The sequence below is a fragment of the Heterodontus francisci genome, chromosome 7 (assembly GCF_036365525.1).
Source record: "Heterodontus francisci isolate sHetFra1 chromosome 7, sHetFra1.hap1, whole genome shotgun sequence".
In the NCBI taxonomy this organism is placed as follows: domain Eukaryota; kingdom Metazoa; phylum Chordata; class Chondrichthyes; order Heterodontiformes; family Heterodontidae; genus Heterodontus; species Heterodontus francisci.
In genome coordinates, this window is record NC_090377.1 from 115,032,991 (window position 1) to 115,052,340 (window position 19,350).

Sequence of the window (19,350 nt, forward strand, 5' to 3'; positions counted from 1 at the left end):
AAGATGCTGCCAAAGTCATAGTGAAAGAAGAGATACTTGAGACACTGGATGGGCTAAAAATTGATAAAGAGGAGTTATTAGAAAGGCTGCCTCTACTTAAAAGTTGCTAAGTCACCAGGACCAGATGGGATGCATCTGAGGATGCTGAGGGAAGTAAAGGTGGAAAATGCAGGTGCACTGGCCATAATCTTCCAATCCTCCTTAGATACAGGGGTGGTGCCAGAGGACTGGAAAATTGCAAATGTTACACCTTGTTCAAAAAAGGGCAAAAAGAAAATCACAGCAACTACAGGCCAGTTTAACCTTGGTGGTGGAGAGGATGAGGTAGTGCGACTAGCTGAGTTGCTCTTGAAGAGAGCTGACACAGCCACAGCAGGCTGATTGGCCTCCAACTGTGCTGTAACCATTCTATAATTCTATGTGTCATGCGAGCCCCCACCTTCCAAGAATAAGGCACATTAATTTTGCCACATGGACATGAAATTTCAAATTGTTGCTAGGAAGAAGAGAAGGGCTAATACAAGGGGTTGCCAGGCCCCTGGCTGGAAAGATATTTTTGCATACTAGCAGACAGTGTTGGAACAAAGGAGCTATCCCCGCTCCCAATCCACAGAACAGATGTGGTCAGACCACTTTAGTCACATGACTAACTGATTGTTGCAGTGTTTTGAACTGAGAATTTTAAATTGAAGAAAACAGTGTTTGAAGACAGAAAGCTCCTGGCTCCTGGATTGAGAACATCTCTCTCCTGTCTGCTCTCATCTCATTCTCACCAGCTTTGGAATCCATTGAAGACACAGGAACCCCAAGAGAGAAGAGCCTCCTACAGTGAACAAGGTTTAAGAAGAATACTGGGCCCCAACGAAAAGTAAGAATTACCTACAAGCCAAGAACTAGCTACAAAAGGACTCTACAGTGAGCTCGAAGCACAGTAATAAGAAACTCTTCAGCTATTGCCTCAAACCTCTCCACTTTATTTTTCTTCTGCTCTTTTCTGTCTCTATTTGCATGGGTGTATCACTAGTGTGGGGCATGGCGTGTATCCGTAGGCGTGAACTGAATTAGAGTTTAAGTCTTAATAAATTTCACTTTTCTTTAAACCTAAGAAAGCCTGTTTGTGCTAATTTCTTTGCCTTATAATTGGAAAGTGGTGAACAAGGATTCACCAAGGGAGAGCTAAAAACAGGGTGTGTTTAAACATTAAACCCTGTTACAGTAAGACCAGGTGAAAGCTGAAAGGGAGCCCCTCGACTTCTTTCTCACCTGGTCGTAACTTATGGTAGTTTACTACATGTCCTGTTATCAGTCCATGACAAATGATAGCGTGTCCAGTTACTAATCCATGACATGTGATACTGCACGTCCCGTTACAAGCAATGCCCCCCTCTAATATTTTTTGTTTTGCACAGCCTGTTCATTTCAATGTGTGGTAGATTTAAATTTCTTTCTGTAGCCGCAGTATCTTAAAAGGGAAAACTTGTGAGTGGCCTGTGCTGTGCCTGCTGGGTTGTTATATGCCCAAGTGTGCACAGCGTAGAGGTAACATTGATTACCAGGGTCTGTGCTTTCCAAAATGGGGTTTGGGGAGGGAATGTGCAATTGGATCAAACAGCTCTACACAAACATCAGTAGCGCAGTCTCAATCAATGGGTAGGAATTGGAAAGTTTCCTGATCCAATCTGGAGTCAGACAGGGCTGTCCTCTCTTTCTCCTCGGTCTTGTTTGTTTGCTGTATTGAACCCTTTGCTGAGTCTATCAGGAAGGATGCGAGCATAAAAGGGGTGACAATCCCAGGCAGTGGAGGCACTCAGGTTAAAACCTCCCTGTACATGGATGACGTCACCATCTTCTGCTCAGATCCTCTGTCCTTGTGCAGACTGATGAGCATCTGCGACCTGTTCGAACTGGCCTCGGGAGCCAAAGTTAACCACGGCAAGAGCGAGGCAATGTTCTTTGGCAACTGGACTGACCGATCCTTTGTCCCCTTCACCGTCATCTTTGACCACCAATCCATCAGGCAGTGGTCTGCACGGAATGTCCTCAAGGCCCTGCAGGAAAAGGAGATGGTGGATCCTGTCGGATGGTTCCCCGAGCAGACCGCCAGTCATTTGGCGGAATGCCTCATCACTAGAACTTTCAAACAAGCACCAAGATGTAGCTTGGCTGGTGGTGAGAAAAGCCCTCCCCGTCAGATCCTTCCTGCACGCCTGAAGTCTCACCCACTCCGCACAATGCCCTCGCGGTGGCTGTGGTGGGGAAGAGACGGTTGCCCACCTCCTTCTGGAATGTGTCTTTGCAAAGCAGCTGTTGAAAGAGATGCAGTGGTTTTTTTCGAGGTTCATCCCAAGCAGCTCTGTAACACAGGAGTCTGTGCTCTACGGGCTGTTCCCAGGGACGCACACCGAGATAAACATCAACTGCTGCTGGAGGACCATCAATTTGGTGAAAGACGCTCTTTGGTCTGCCCGAAATTTGCTGGTCTTCCAGCGCAAAGAGTTGTCCATGGCCAAATGTTGCAGACTGGCACATTCCAAGGTCCAGGACTACGTGCTGAGGGACGCACTAAAGCTTGGGGCAGCCGCAGCAAAAGTTCAATGGGGAAAGACCACTGTGTAAGGTCCCCCCCCCCCCCCCCCCCCCCCCACCAAACTGAACGGAGGGGTTGGATTCTTGGAAAACCCCGCGAACTGTATCAGGAAAATTTTTGTTTGCTGTAAAATGTATAATGGCATGAGAAATGAAATGGAAGGGTTGTGAGGCAATTCATGATTGTATTGAAAGAAACTGATCACCCTTGCACTGTTTGTATTTTTTTGACTTGGTGCTGTTTGGAACTGTTTGGTAATGTATTTTTTACAGATTTTTACGAATAAAGTATATTTTGGAAAAAAAAACAGGGTCTTCCATGTGGTCTCAGTCTGTACTTACCTGGCAGTACTTACCTGGCAGGGGAGAGGTCATGATTGGTGGGTTTTGATCCTGCAGGTAATCTTTTTTGTGTTTTGTTTTTGGAGGGTTTCTGTCATTTTTATGGCATTTCACCTTTGGGATCAAAGATCTACTGTGGTTGTAGGTTGGGGTTTTAGTACCCATCCCAGGAAAGCTTCAAGCAAAAAATGGCTGCAGCCAACACCAGAGCTCCAGGTCAGGCACAACACCGAAGGAGGTGCACCCATCGACTGAGCCTTCTTCATTAAGAAAATCCTGATCAAATGCCGTGGATTCCAAGCTGCGGACGTCTCCTGCCTGCAGGGCCTCCCCAGCAGTGGCTACATCGATGTGATGTTCAAGAATATGGCGGGATGCATCAAGTTCCTGAAGGTCTTCAGGGAAAGAGGAAACCAGGTGCTGCTGCCGATCCTTACGGTGGAGCCGCTCTTCACTCTGCTGTCACAACGGAACCAGGTGGTGACCATCCACCTCTACAACCCCCATCTTCCTGTCGTGGATGAGCTCACTTTCCTCACCAGGTAAGTCGAGGTGGCCAGGAGTAGCACCAAGGTCAAGGACCCCTTTTGGGATGTGGACCAGCAAGCGGCAGGTCAAGGTGGCCTTGAAGGTCGATGCCAATGGAGCCATCATCCAGCCTTCCTCGAGGCTTCTTGGACTATGCTTAGCAGCCCAGGGTTTGTCGTACCTGTGGCAAACCTGGTCATATGGCGGCCAACTGCAGCATAGTCGTCTGCAAGAACTGCCAGCAGGAAGGCCATCACACAAAGGACTGTAAGCAGAGTAAGTGCTGCAACCTGTGTGGTGGGGACCTGCCCCAAATGCTGCCTCAGTTACGCACAGGCGGCGAGGAACAAGGAAAGGCTGGAGGAAGGAACGGTGAATGCGCCTGCTCCTGCGAAGGAGACCAGCAATCCTCCCTCCAGCGAGGAAAATCAACCTAAGAAGAAGAGGAAAGGGGAGGCAGCTGCAATAAGTGACATAACACCTACCCCATGTCTGGAAACTCCTCCTCAACAGACAGAATTGATGGAGGAGGAGGCAGCAGAAGGACAACCAGATGAGTGGCAAGTGATCAAAAGAAAACCACAAAGAAGAAACCCCAAAAGAAGGAACAGGTCACCACCCAAACCAGTGCCAAGAGGCGGCTACTGTCTGAGACGAACCACGGCAGCTGCTCCTCATCGGCTGAGGAAGGGCCCAGAATACGGCACCTGCAAAAGAAGTGGCAGAATGCAAAGGAGCTAGAAGAGAAAGACCCCCAGCTCCGTGGCACTGGAAGCAGCGATGGGCCCAGCGCACCCCAACCCCAAGGCGCTGAATCCAGCGAGATGCCCAGCGCACTCCAGCGCCGGGAAGCCGAGAGTAAAAACGGCCTCGAGGGGAACAGAGGGGAAAGACACCACCAGCAGAGGACTGTTGCTGCCTACAAGACCGCCCAATGTCACCTCAGTGGAACCAAACCCCCGCCCCCATGAGTGACCGGGAGTTTTTTCTGAGCCCAAAGAATGTGACACAGCTGGTGTACACTATGGGTATGCAGGAAAATACGCAAGGACTGGGACTAGCAAGGACACCTGGTGTGATAAGTGACTTCCATCTTTAAATGGGTATAAAGATTGCTTCCGTTAATGTGCGTAGTGTTAAATCCACTACGCGATGTGCTTCGACCTTGGACTACCTCACCTTGGACTACTGTTTCTGCAGGAGTGTGGAATACTGCACCTCAGCACCTACAGGCAATAGTCGCGATGGTGGCCCCACGGCCATCCATCTGGTCAGGGGGAAATGATTCCTGTTCCTCCGGTCTGGGTATTCTGCTGCGGGGAGGCAACATCACCATTTCCAAAGTTAAGGAGGTGGTGGGCGGTTGCCTTCTCGTAGCAGACATAATGCACAACAATGCTCAGCTCCAGTGAATCAACGTGTACGCCCCGGTACAACGCAGCGAGCGGCTGACCGTCCTCCAGCAGCTCCCACTGCTGCTGGCGACGTCCAGGCCGGTCATTCTAGGCGGTGACCTCAACAGCATCATCGATGCAGCTGGACGATCTGGCAGTGACAACAGCACAGCAAACTGGACACGATGTCCAGATTCCTGATGGAAACAGTAAAAGATGCCAAGCTGCACAATGTCTTCAATTCTGCAGACGGAGTGCAGCGTAGATACACCTGGTCAAGACTGGACAGATCTGCTGGTTCCAGGATTGATTTCCTGTTTGTGTCCCGTGCATTCATGGTCAGATCCACCGACATCAAGCCGGTGTTCTTCTCTGACCTCTGCCTCCTACTGGCCGACTGTCACTTACAGGACGACCAGCGGGTTGGCAGGGGGACGTGGAAGCTGAATGTAAAACTGCTGACCCCAGAGAGCCTCGAGGAGCTCAAAAGGGATTACAAAGGTTGGAGAACTGTGAAACCCCCTCTTTGCGTCTCCAGTTCACTGGTGGGAAGCAATCAAGGAGAACATCAAGAGGTTTTTCATCCTCAAAAGTGTTCAGAGGGCGAGAGAGCGACAGAGAGAAATGTCCCGACTCCAGAAAAGAAAGCAGAATCTGTTCTGGCTGCAGTCGATGGGGGTTGTGGTCGAGGAGGATCTCGAAGAGGTGAAGAGCCAGCAGGCCTCGCTCTTTGCCACGGAGCCCTCCAAGATCATCTTCTGGTCCAGAGTCCGCTCCACTGAGCAGGACGAGAGGTGCTCACGTTTATTCTTCCAAAAGGTACACAGAGAGGGCTCTGTGATCAGCCGCCTGAAGGAAGAGGATGGCTCGGCAACGTCTTCGCAGTCCGACATACTGAAGATTAACAAATCCTTTTATGCTGGGCTGTACGACATGAAGCACACGGATAGCACGGCCTCCCAGTCCTTCCTGTCCTCTATCACGGAGGTCTTAGATGACAATGCAGGAGAGTCTGGACAAACCGCTAACTCTGGATGAGGTGACAAAGGCTGTCAGGTCCGTCCAGATGAATAAAAACGCCTGGAAGCGATAGCTTACCGGTTGAGTTGTATTCGGCTCCGTGGGACTGGATTGGCCCAGGCCTGCTGGAAGTATAACGAGAGTATGCTCCTGGCCGGCAGTATGTCAGAATCCATGAGGAAAGGCATCATCACCCTCATTTACAAGCGGAAGTGGGAGAGGGCGGAAGTCAGAAATTGGCGGCCCATCTCACTGCTTAATGTTGACTACAAGATTCTGTCCAAAGTCATCGCCAGTTGGGTCAAGTCTGCTCTGGAGTTGGTGATTCACCCTGATCAGACCTGCACTGTACCCAGCAGGAAGATCTCTGATAGTCTCGCGCTACTCAGGGATACGATTGCTTATGTGCAGGACAGGGAGGTGGACACCTGCCTCATCAGCCTGGACCAGGAGAAGGGTTTTGACAGGATATCGCACACCTACATGATGGACGTGCTTTCCAAAATGGGGTTTGGGGAGGGAATCTGCAATTGGATCAAACTGCTCTACACAAACATCAGTAGTGCAGTCTCAATCAATGGGCGGGAATCAGAAAGTTTTCCCAATTCAATCTGGAGTCAGACAGGGCTGTCCTCTCTCCCCTGTCTTGTTTGTTTGCTATATCGAACCATTTGCTGTCTCCGTTAGGAAGGATGCAGGCATAAGGAGGTGGCAATCCCAGGCAGCCGAGGCACTCAGGTCAAAGCCTCCCTGTACATGAATGATGTCGCCATCTTCTGTTTGGATCCGCTGTCCATTCGCAGACTGATGAGCATCTGCGACCAGTTCGAACTGGCCTCGGGAGCCAAAGTAAATCACGGCAAGAGCGAGGCCATGTTCTTTGGGAACTGGGCAGACTGGTCCATTGTCCCCTTCACCGTCAGGTCAGACTACCTGAAGATGCTGGGGATATGGTGCGGTGGGGTCAGGGCATGCGCCAAAAACTGGAAGGAGCGAGGAGCCATGATGAAACATAAACTGAGCATGTGGGAGCAACGTTCTTGCCCCATTGCAAGTATGAACCTGGTCATCAGGTGCGAGGCGCTCACGTTGTTATTGTACATGGTGCAGGTCTGGCCCGTACCCCACTCCTGCGCCATGGCGGTCACCCGCACCATCTTCTGCTTTATCTGGAGATCGAAAATGGACCATGTCTGCAGGGACACGATGTTCAAACCTCTGGATAAAGGAGGGAAAAACGTACCCAATATCGCCCTCATCCTAATGGCCACTGTTGTGTGTGGCTGCATCAAGCTGTGCGTAGACCCCCCAGTATGCAAACACCCCAAGTGTCACTATGTGCTGAGGTGCTATCTGTCCCTGGTGTTGCAAAAGATGGATCTGGGCATATTGCCACAGAACACTCCATCCAGTTGGACTGTGCCAAAGCACCTGTCACTCATGGAAATGTTTGTGCAGAAAAACTCCTTCGACCACAAATCAATCGGGCAGTAGTCCTTACGGAATGTCCTCAAGGCCCTACAGGAAAAAGAGATGGTGAATCCTGTCGGATGGTTTCTTGAGCAGACTGCCAAAGGTATTTGGCAGAATGCCTCATAGCCAGACCTTTCGAACAACCGCCAAGATGTAGCTTGGCTGGTGGTGAGAAGGGCCCCTCCGCCTCCGTCAGATCATTTCCTGCAAGCCTGGAATCTCACCGCCGCCACATGCTGCCCTCGAGGTGGCTGTGGTGGGGAAGAGACTGTTGCCCACCTCCTTCTGGAATGCGCCTTTGTAAAGCAGCTATGGAAAGAGATGCAGTTGTTTTTGTCGAGGTTCATCCTGAGCAGCTCGGCAACACAGGACTCTGGGCCTATCCCAGGGACACACACCGAGATAAACATCAACTGCTGCTGGAGGACCATCAATTCGGTGAAAGACACTCTTTGGTCTGCCCGAAACCTGCTGGTCTTCCAGAGAAAAGAGTTGTCCACGACCGAATGTTGCAGACTGGCACATTCCAAGGTCCAGGACTACGTGCTGAGGGACGCACTGAAGCTAAGACTCAATGGGGAAAGGGCACTGTGTAAGGTGCTCCTGCCATAGGGAACTGAGGGGCTGGAACTTGTGTAAAATCCCTCACGCTGTGTACACCAAGATGTTTTTTTTAACTATGTAATGCCAATGTACATTGCATTTAAAATGGGATGGCAAGAATTGTGAGGCACTTCATGGTTTTCTGTAGCAAAGAAATCAGATCTCTATTGTATGTGAAATTTGAACTGTTTTGAAATGTATTTTTGCAAATTTTTATGAATAAACTATATTTTGGGAAAAAAACATGTCGCATGATACTGCATCTCCAGTTACTAGTCCATGCCACATAATACTGCATGTGAGTTACCAGTCTATTACACATGATACTGCATGTCCGCGACACATGATAATACATGTAGTTACAAGACCATGATAAGTAATACAGCATGCTGAGTCACAAGTCTGTCACATATGGTCCATGACACGTGAATACTGCATGGTCAGTTACTAGTTATATGATACATGATACCTTGTATCCAGTTACTGGTCCATGACATGTGATATTGCATCCTCTGCCATTACTGCCCACCTCCAGCATGATGCCACAACCAAATACATCTTCCTCTCTCAGCATTCCAAAGGGACCATTCCCCGCAACCCCCCCCCCCCCCCCCCCCCACCCACAGTATCCTGGCTCAATCTGCCATCATGTCCCAGCATCTACTGTCCTTCCTCCAGTACCTTCCCCTGCAAGGACCAGAGCTGAAAGACCTTCCATCTTATGTCCTCTCTTCCCATTGTGCAGGGGTTCCAAACACTCCTTCCAGGTACAACTTGTACTTCTTCAAACCTTCTATACTCTATTCATTGCTCATGGTGTGGTCTCCTCTACATTGGAGAGACCAAGTGCAGAGTGGGCGATCCCTTTGCTGAGCATCTCTATTCAGTCTGCAAATGTGAGCCTGAGCTTCTGGCCACTTGCTGCTTTAATTCTCCATTCTACTCCCACTCTGACCTCCCTTTACTCAACTTCCTAATTGGTGTCAATGAAGTTTAATGGAATTTCAAGGAACAGCACATCTTTCCATTAGGAACAGCCTTCTGGCCTTAACATTGAGTTCAACAAAGAACGAAGAACAAAGAAAATTACAGCACAGGAACAGGCCCTTCGGCCCTCCAAGCCTGCGCCGATCCAGATCCTCTATCTAAACATGTCGACTATTTTCTAAGGGTCTGCATCACTTTGCTTCCTACCCATTCATGTATCTGTCTAGATACATCTTAAAAGACGCTATCGTGCCCGCGTCTACCACCTCCGCTGGCAACGCGTTCCAGGCACCCACCACCCTCTGCGTAAAGAACTTTCCACGCATATCCCTCCTAAACTTTTCCCCTCTCACTTTGAAAACTTTAGATCGTAACCTCTGCTTCCAGTTTCTCAACCGGCAGTTACAGGTAATGGAGGAAAGCTGCAGCAGAGCCACTGGGAGTGGAGGAGGTATGGGCTGGTGCTGGTGCCATTCAAGACAGAAGCAGCCAAGCTGCGGTGGAAGTAGATTCAATATTGGCAGGGCTATGATGAAAGAGCAGTGAGGTGGGGGGCACAGCTGGGACTAATTGGATAGTTTTTTTCAAAGAGCTGGCACAGGCACGATGGCCAAATGGCCTGTGTCTGAGCTGCATCATTTTATGACTGCTTCCATTTCAATCTATGCTGAGGGTAGGGGCTGTCCTATCAGTACATAGCTGGGGGGTGGGTGGGGGTGGTGACCCACACCCCTGGGGTCTACCAACCTTTTCCTCCACAGTCCTGGGTATCTCTCTTTTCCAGATTTCCATGCTTCCTGTACACTGTTATTCTACTGTCACTATTTACACCTCCTCTTGGCCCATTTGTTTTTTTTTTAAACTTGTCCCATTACCACTCCATTTTGCCTTGCACCATCCTCCCATTTGTGAGTTAATCTCTCCTACCTTCCACCCAATCACAGATTCTTCCCCTCCCCCGACCCCCCCTTTCCCTTGGCTTTCTTTAATTCCTGTTGCATCTCGAACTGATTCCAGTTCTCATGTAACGTTAACTCAATTTTTCTCCTCACCTGCTTTCCAGCATTTTTTTGTTTTTATTTGCCAATTCCTGTTTAATATTTGAGGCTCCACAGCATTCTATTGGGTTAATGTCTCTTTAATCACGGTGTGATTAAAGGTTCAACGAACCAATTTTTACAAAAATATTCCTTTCCAATTTTGTCCCACTGTTCTTCCCTCCTCTGCTAGAGGCACTGAATCTTTTTGAGAAGCAGTCCCATTCTTTCTATACTGGTCCAGCAGACGAAGTCTAATCTAATTCTGACATCAGTGGACATCCAAATTTGCACTTTCCAGGAGGGATGATGGCGAGTCAGTCAATGACAGCAAAGACCATTACTGGTCTTCTGCTCCTTGCTGCAGGGCATTAGAAGAAAGCATAGCCTCCCTCCCCAAGTCCAGTCAAGGGTAGATTTCATCATAGATTGAAATGGAAGCAGTCATAAAATAATACAGCTCAGACACAGGCCATTCGGGCCATCGTGCCTGTGCCAGCTCTTTGAAAGAACTATCCAATTATCCCAGCTGTGCCCCCCACTCCACCACTCTTTCACCATAGCACTGTTATTATTGAATCTGCTTCCACCATAGCTTGGGTGGTTCTGTTTTGAATGGCACCAACACCAACCCAGAACCTTGCCCACCCACTCTCTCTTCCCCTAATATCCAGGTTTGGAGCCCCCATGTAATTTTGGTTTTCAGAAAGCAGTACAGACTGCTCAACAGGTTAGCTTTACATGGGGAATTCACCATCTAAAATAATGAGAAATAACAGGTAACAAAACAAGCAACCTTCTGGATTTAAATGAAAAAAAGTTACATTTTCGTTCTTCATCATACTTTTTTTTGCCAACTTTCAGTCCTCTGATTCTTCTTGTTGCTCCAAAGGGAGTAGTGGGTTGCTGTTGGTCATTACTTTATATTGTTTATACAATGTTTGACTAATTCATTCATTAATAAGGAAAATTCATATGTAGCAGTAAGGACATCAGAAGTTTGCATCAGTATATCAATGGGTTTTATACAAATACATTATTTAGAATCAAAAATGGCATGAATGTCCACATATGCACTGAGCACTTGGTGTAGTTTCCATGTGAGTTTTGTCATTAGCAGGATTTAGCCTAACACATACATTATAAAATAAAAGCAAAATACTGCGGATGCTGGAAATCTGAAATAAAAACAAGAAATGCTGGAACCACTCAGAAGGTCTGGCAGCATCTGTGGAAAGAGAAGCAGAGTTAACGTTTCGGGCCAGCGACCCTTCCGATGAAGGGTCACTGGCCCGAAACGTTAACTCTGCTTCTCTTTCCACAGATGCTGCCAGACCTGCTGAGTGGTTCCAGCATTTCTTGTTTTTACATACATTATAAAATTTGTCAAAATCAAAGTCACTAAAGTCACAAATGTTAAATGGCCCAGTCCAGGTGGTTTAAATTTTACTATGGCAACGTTACAGAACGGCTTGTTAAACTTGAGCAATATCCCTGCTTAGGACCAGTGAGTGCCTAGAATGTCTTATGTTTTCTACTTGCTGTTTAGACACCCAAGGACCATTCAGCAGTGAGTTTGAGTTCAACTTTAGACACTTGCTGTTGATACCCTCCAATGTAAAGTTGGCTGAAACAGTATCATTGCTTTATCAGATCAAGGTTAAAACCCCCAAAAAAGTGTCCTCAAACAATAGAAGGGATTGTAAAGTCTTTAGACAATGCCCTCATTCCGTTTGCTTCTCCACACCACAAGTGCTGTCATAAGCAGAGTAATCATCACCGGGATCACAATGAAGGGCCCTATGATGTTGTTTGGGGGATCCCCCAAAGCTCTCCCAGAGACAGGACAGTTTGCAAAGTATGCCTTGTGGATGGTCACGAAGAATTGGTCCACCACCTGGTTTGGCCAAAAACAGTCCATCTTGTTGGCGATCAAAAATGTGCAGTTGGTGAGGTCCCTATAGGAGCTGCAAAGAAAGAGCATTCATTAACAGGGTCAGGTACAATAGTCACAGCATCTTTCAGGTACTGATGAACATGTGTGTTTCCAAAATTTTTCATTAATCTTTGTATGTCTTATAGAAAACTGGAGACTTGCCAAATAAAACAAGGGAAAGAGGGGTGCCTAATGAGAATTATAGGATCTGGAGCAGCATAGTAAAAAATAAACCTAAACAATACAGTTAGATAGCCCAATGTAGGAGGGCCCTTATAGAGGGGTATAAGATACTGAATGGAATAGAGTAAACATAACGAAATAGTAGCAGGAATAGGCCATACAGCCCATGTGCCTACTTCACCATTCAACAAGATCATGGCTGAACTTTTACATCAACTCCACTTTCCTGCTCTATCCCTTAATTCTCTTTGTGCCCAAAAGTCTAATCGATCTCAGTCCTTAATATGCTCATTGACTGAACATACACAGCTCTTTGAGGTAGAGAATTCCAAAGATTCACAACCCTCTAAGTTAAGAAATTTCTCCTCATCTCAGTCCTAAATGGTCGACGCATTATCCTGAAACTGTGACCCCTAGTTCTAGACTCTCCAGTCAGGGGAAAGATCCTCTCAGATGGCTTGACAGCGTAGATGCTAAGAATTTTATACGTTTCAATGAGATTACCTCTCCTTCTTTTAAACTGCAGAGAATATTGGCCCATTTTACTCAATCTATGCTTAAAAGGACACCCCTCTCATCCCAGGAATCGATCTAGAGCAATACTGTCTGATAGGGCAGGAGGACAACAGGGCACAGGGTCAGGATGTGAAAGGCAAGCTTAGGACTGACACCAGGTAGTAGTTTCTTAAACAGGAGGCGATACACAGCAAGAACAGGGTTACCAGGAAGGGTGGCTGAGGCTCAAACACATTTAAGGATAGCTCCATGCTGGGAATATGCTAGGGTTGGTATCCTGGAAGGATGGGATCAATTGGGCCAAATTCTTCCAACTGAAACATCGGTGTCAGTTTAGCTCAGTGGGTTTCATTCTCCCCCTCAGAGTCACAAGGTTATGTGTTCAAGTCCCACTCCAAAGACTTGAGCCCATAATCCAACTGACACTCCTAGTGTAGGACTGAAAGATGCTGTCTTTCAAATGAAATGTAAAACTAAGGCCTGCCTGTCCTCTCAGGTGAAATATAAAACACATCAGGAGAACAGAGCAGGGGAAGTTCAGTGTGATATCCTGGTCAATATTTATCCTTCAACCAACATCACTGAAAAAAAATCTGACCATTTGCCTCATTGCCATTTGTGGGAGCTTGCTGTGCAAAAATTAGCTGCCACGTTTTCTATATTACAATGGTGACTACATTTCAAAACTAGTTCATTAGCCAGAAGGTGCTTGAGGTCATCCTGAGGTTGTGAAAGGCACTATAGGAATGTTCTTTCTTTATTGTCAGTGTTTGTTGACAAAGTTTTGAAGTAATAATAGTCACAGGCCTAAATCACTCTGCTTAACTGTGTAAAGTATTATGGAAAGAATTTTTTATTAAATCGGTGTTCCTTTAGTGGCTCAATTGCATATCACCAAACTACACAAAGCAGGGATGTCTCTGGTTATGTAGAGTTTACTGATCTCAGCCAGGGCACCGGTTTGGGTTACATGCACATGTATGCAGATATACACAGGTACATGCACAAAGTTACACATATTAGCTATACACACACAGGACACATTCAGATACACATACAAACATATGCATGCACAGATATATACACAGACATAGATGCACACACATTCACATACATGCATGCACACACACAGATGTGCACTCACACTTTCCAGCATGAGTCATTGAACCATGATCCAAATGGGAACATGGTGATTTTTTGCCTGGTTAACTCAGCACAGACTGGGAATGGAAGCTAAGAGTTTCCTTTCCTGTAGAACGCAATACACAACAAGACTATTTACCCAACAGATCCTTCAGCTTCACAGCAAGCCTGGGACAATTTGACAATACATAATGAAAACAGTGTAAGTGATAAGAGGTCCAAATCAATTTTCTATTACCAAGTTTTATAAAGAATTCTCAAAGTACCTTAGTGTTGCTTCCCAGTCACACCATAACTTCTGTCCAATATCAGTCATCTGAAATCTGTAGGCCTCCAAGCAAATATGTTTGATAAGATCGGAGTAATAGGCTTCATTGCAGGCAGTGAGCAGAATAAGGTGATGTGCTACAAAGAGAAAATTGATCATTTTAACAGTCTTAAATCAACTTATAACTCTCGCCAGTGATTCAGAAGGTTGTGGGTTCAAATCTCACTCCAGAGAATTTATTACATAATACAAAAGCAAAATAATGCAGATCCTGGAAATCTGAACTAGAAGCAAAAATGCTGTATTGACTGAGCAGGTCATTGATCGGAAACATTAATTGTGTTTCTCATGACTAGGTAAGAGGGGTCTAGGGGTTCCCTTTCAGCCTTTGCCTGGTTTAATTAACAGGGTATAATTTTTAAACACCGTGTTTATAGCTCCCCCTCCGTGAATCCTTGTTCACTGATTTCTTTGCCTTACAATGGGAGCAAACAGGTTTCCTTAGATTTAAACAAGAAAAGGTAGGAGTTTATTAATCTTAAACTCTAATCCAGTTAACGACTATGAATGTGTGATGTGACCGCGCGAGCATAAATACATGATAAACTCACATGCAGTTAGAGACAGAAAAAGTAGAAGGAATAGAGGGGAAAGTTTGAGGCAATATCTGGTAGTGACAGTCCTTTAAGTTTTTTTTAAAATTCATTTTTGGGACATGGGCGTCACTGGCCAGGCCAGCATTTATTGCCCATCCCTAATTGCCCTTGAGAAGGTGGTGGTGAGCTGCCTTCTGGAGCCGCTGCAGTCCATGTGGGGTAGGTACACCCACAGGAAGGGAGTTCCAGGATTTTGACCCAGTGACAGTGAAGGAACGGCAATGTTGGTGTTCCCATGCATTTGCTGCCCTTGTCCTTCTAGTTGGTAGAGGTCGCAGATTTGGAAGGTGCTGTCTAAGAAGCCTTGGTGTGTTGCTGCAGTGCATCTTGTAGATGGTACACTGCTGCCACTATGCGTTGGTGATGGAGGGAGTGAATGTTTGTCGACGGGGTGCCAATCAAGCGGGCTGCTTTGTCCTGGATGGTGTTGAGCTTCGAGTATTGTTGGAGCTGCACCCATCCAGGCAAGTGGAGTGTATTCCATCACACTCCCAACTTGTGCCTTGTAGATGGTGGACAGGCTTTGGGGAGTCAGGAGGTGAGTTACTTGCCGCTGACCTGCTCTTGTAGCCATGGTATTTATATGGCTACTGCAGTTCAGTTTCTGGTCAATGGTAGCCCCTAGGATGTTAATAGTGGGGGATTCAGCAATGGTAATGCCATTGAATGTCAAGGGGAGATGGTTAGATTCTCTTGTTGGAGATGGTCATTACCTGGCATTAGTGTGGTGCGAATGTTACTTGCCACTTATCAGCCTATGCTTGGATATTGTCCAAGCCTTGTTGCATTTCTACATGGACTGGTTCAGTATCTGAGTAGTCACGAATGGGGCTGTACATTGTGCAATCATCAGCGAACATCCTCACTTCTGACCTTATGATTGAAGGAAGGTCATTGATGAAGCAGCTGAAGATGGACACTACCCTGAGGAACTCCTGCAGTGATGTCCTGGAGCTCAGATGATTGACCAACAAGCACAACCATCTTCCTTTTCGCTAGGTATGACTCCAGCCAGCGGAGGGTTTTCCCCCGATTCCCATTGACCTCAGTTTTGCTAGGACGTCTTGATGCCATACTTGGTCAAATGCTGCCTTGATTAGACTAGAATCCAGGACTGGCATGTTCCTGTGAGGAAGGATAAGTTTGGCAAGTTTCAGGAACCTTGGATAACGAGGGATATTGTGAGCCTAGTCAAAAAGAAAAAGGAAGCATTCATAAGGGCTAGAAGGCTGGGATCAGACGAAGCCCTTGAGGAATATAAAGAAAGTAGGAAGGAACTTAAGCAAGGAGTCAGGAGGGCTAAGAGGGGTCATGAAAGGTCATTGGCAACCAGGATTAAGGAGAATCCCAAGGCTTTTTATATGTATATAAAGATCAAGAGGGTAACGAGGGATAGGGTTGGCCCACTCAAGGACAGAGGAGGGAATCTATCTGTGGAGCCAGAGGAAATGGGTGAAGTACTAAATGAGTACTTTGCATCAGTATTCACCAAAGAGAAGGACTTGGTGGATGATGAGTCTGGGGAAGGGAGTGTAGATAGTCTCAGTCATCTCATTATCAAAAAGGAGGAGGTGTTGGGTGTCTTGCAAAGCGATAAGGTAGATAAGTCCCCAGGGCCTGATGGGATCTACCCCAGAATACTGAGGGAGGCAAGGGAAGAAATTGCTGAGGCCTTGACAGAAATCTTTGTATCCTCATTGGCTACAGGTGAAGTCCCAGAGGACTGGAGAATAGCCAATGTTGTTCCTTTGTTTAAGAAGGGTAGCAAGGATAATCCAGGAAATTATAGGCCAGAGATTCTTCGGGACAGGATTTACTCCCATTTGGAAACAAACGAACTTATTAGCGAGAGGCAGCATGGTTTTGTGAAGGGGAGGTCGTGTCTCACTAATTTGATTGAGTTTTTTGAGGAAGTGACAAAGATGATTGATGAAGGAAGGGCAGTGGATGTTGTCTATATGGACTTCAGTAAAGCCTTTGACAAGGTCCCTCATGGCAGACTGGTACAAAAGCTGAAGTCACGCGGGATCAGAGGTGAGCTGGCAAGATGGATACAGAACTGGCTTGGTCATAGAAGACAGAGGGTAGCAGTGGAAGGGTGCTTTTCTGAATGGAGGGATGTGACTAGTGGTGTTCCGCAGGGATTAGTGCTGGGACCTTTGCTGTTTGTAGTATATATAAATGATTGAGGAAAATGTAGCTGGTCTGATTAGTAAGTTTGCATACCACACAAAGTTTGGTGGAGTTGTAGATAGTGATGAGGATTGTCAGAGGATACAGCAGGATATAGATCGGTTGGAGACTTGGGCGGAGAAATGGCAGATGGAGTTTAATCCGGACAAATGTGAGGTAATGCATTTTGGAATATCTAATGCAGTAAATGGCAGAATCCTTAGGAGTATTGACAGGCAGAGAGATCTGGGCGTACAGGTCCACAGGTCACTGAAAGTGGCAACGCAGGTGGATAAGGTAGTCAAGAAGGCATACGGCATGCTTGCCTTCATCGGTCGGGGCATAGAGTATAAAAATTGGCAAGTCATGCTGCAGCTGTACAGAACTTTAGTTAGGCCACACTTAGGATATTGCGTGCAATTCTGGTCGCCACACTACCAGATGTACGTGGAGGCTTTGGGGAGGGTACAGAAGAGGTTTACCAGGATGTTGCCTGGTCTGGAGGGCATTAGCTATGAGGAGAGGTTGGATAAACTTGGATTGTTTTCACTGGAACGACAGAGGTGGAGGGGCGACATGATAGAGGTTTACAAAGTTATGAGTGGAATGGACAGAGTGGATAGTCAGAAGCTTTTTCCCCCTCAGAGTGGAAGAGTCAGTTACTAGGGGACATAAGTTTAAGGTGCGAGGGGCAAAGTTTAGAGGGGATGTGCGAGGCAAGTTCTTTACACAGAGGGTGGTGAGTGCCTGGAACTTGCTGCCGGGGGAGGTGGTGGAAGCAGGTACGATAGCGACATTTAAGAGGCATCTGGACAAATACATGAATAGGATGGGAATAGAGGGATACGGTCCCTGGAAGTGCAGAAGGTTTTACTTTAGACAGGCATCAAGATCGGCGCAGGCTTGGAGGGCCGAATGGCCTCTCCTGTGCTGTACTATTCTTTGTTCTGATCTTTGATGTCAAGGGCAGTCACTCTCATGTCACCTCTTTTGTCCATGTTTGAACCAAGACTAATGAGGTTAGGAGCTGAGTGGCCCTGGCGGAACCCAAACTGAGCGTCACTGAGCAGGTTATTGCTAAGCAAGTGCCGCTTGATGGCACTGTTGATGACACCTTCCGTCACTTTGCTGATGATTGAGAGTAGGCTGATGGGGTGGTAATTGGCTAGGTTGGACTTGTCTTGCTTTTTGTGTACAGGACATACCTGGGCAATTTTCCACATTGCAGGGAAGATCCCAGTGTTGTAGCTGTACTGGAACAATTTGGCTAGGGACGCAGCAAGTTCTGGAGCACAGGTCTTCAGTACTATTGCCGGAATATTGTCAGGGCCCATAGCTTTTGCAGTATCCAGTGCCTTCAGTCATTTCTTGATATCACGCGAGTGAATCGAATTGGCTGAAGTCTGGCATCCGTGATGCTGGGGACTTCAGGAGGAGGCCGAGATGGATCATCAACTCGGCAATTCTGGCTGAAGATTGTTGCAAATGCTTCAGCCTTATCTTTCGCACTGATGTGCTGGGCTCCCCCATCATTGAGGATAGGGATATATGAGGAGCCAACTCCTCCATTTAGGTGTTTAATTGTCCACCACCATTCACTGCTGGATGTGGCAGGACTGCAGAGCTTAGATCTGCTCTGTTTATCGCATGCTGCTTACGCAGTTTGGCACGCAGATAGCCCTGTGTTATAGCTTCACCAGGTTGACACCTCATTTTGAGGTATGCCTAGTGCTACTCTTGCTATGCCCTCCTGCACTCTTCACTGAAGAGTTGGTTTCCTGGCTTGATGGTAATGGTAGAGTGGGGGATATGCCAGGCCATGAGGTTACAGGCTGTGGTTGAGTACAATTCTGCTGCTGCTGATGGCCCACAGCGCCTCATGGATGCCCAGTTTTGCATTGCTAGATCTGTGCAAAATCTATCCCATTTAGCACAGTGATAGTGCCACACAACACGAAGGAGGGTATCCTCAATGTGAAGGCGGGACTACGTCTCCACAACGACTGTGTGGTGGTCACTCCTACCAATACGGTCATGGACAGATGCATCTGCGACAGGCAGATTGGTGAGGACGAGGTCAAGTATGTTTTCCCCTCTTATTGGCATACCCAGTCTAGCAGATATGTCCTTTAGGACTCGGCCAGCTCGGTCAGTAGTGGTGCTACTGAGCCACTGTTGGCAATGGACATTGAAGTCCCCCACCCAGAGTACATTCTGTGCCCTTGCCACCCTCAGTGCTTCCTCCAAGTGCTGTTCAACATGGAGGAGTGCTGACTCATCAGCTGAGGGAGGGCGGTAGGTGGTAATCAGCAGGAGGTTTCCTTGCCCATATTTGACCTGATGCCATGAGACTTCATGGGGTCCGGAGTCGATGTTGAGGACTCCCAGGACAACTCCCTCTCTACTGTATACCACTGTGCCGCCACCTCTGCTGGGTCTGTCCTGCCGGTGGTATCCAGGGATGGCGATGGCAGTGTCTGGGACATTGTCTGTAAGGTATGATCCC

The 19,350-nt window shown here is 47.2% G+C and overlaps 1 protein-coding gene across 1 annotated transcript in view; it reads right to left on the reverse strand.

The window, feature by feature from the left end:
- Window positions 1-11,374: 11,374 nt before the first annotated feature.
- Window positions 11,375-19,350, reverse strand: part of ramp1 (receptor activity modifying protein 1) — a 28,783-nt gene continuing 20,807 nt past the window's right edge. Inside the window, exons 2-3 of the mRNA XM_068034626.1 lie at window positions 14,015-14,153; window positions 11,375-11,937 (exon numbers count right to left, since the gene is read on the reverse strand). Coding sequence (XP_067890727.1) covers window positions 11,682-11,937; window positions 14,015-14,153 — 395 coding nt within the window. The 3' untranslated portion in view covers window positions 11,375-11,681. The remainder of the gene's footprint in view (window positions 11,938-14,014; window positions 14,154-19,350) is intronic.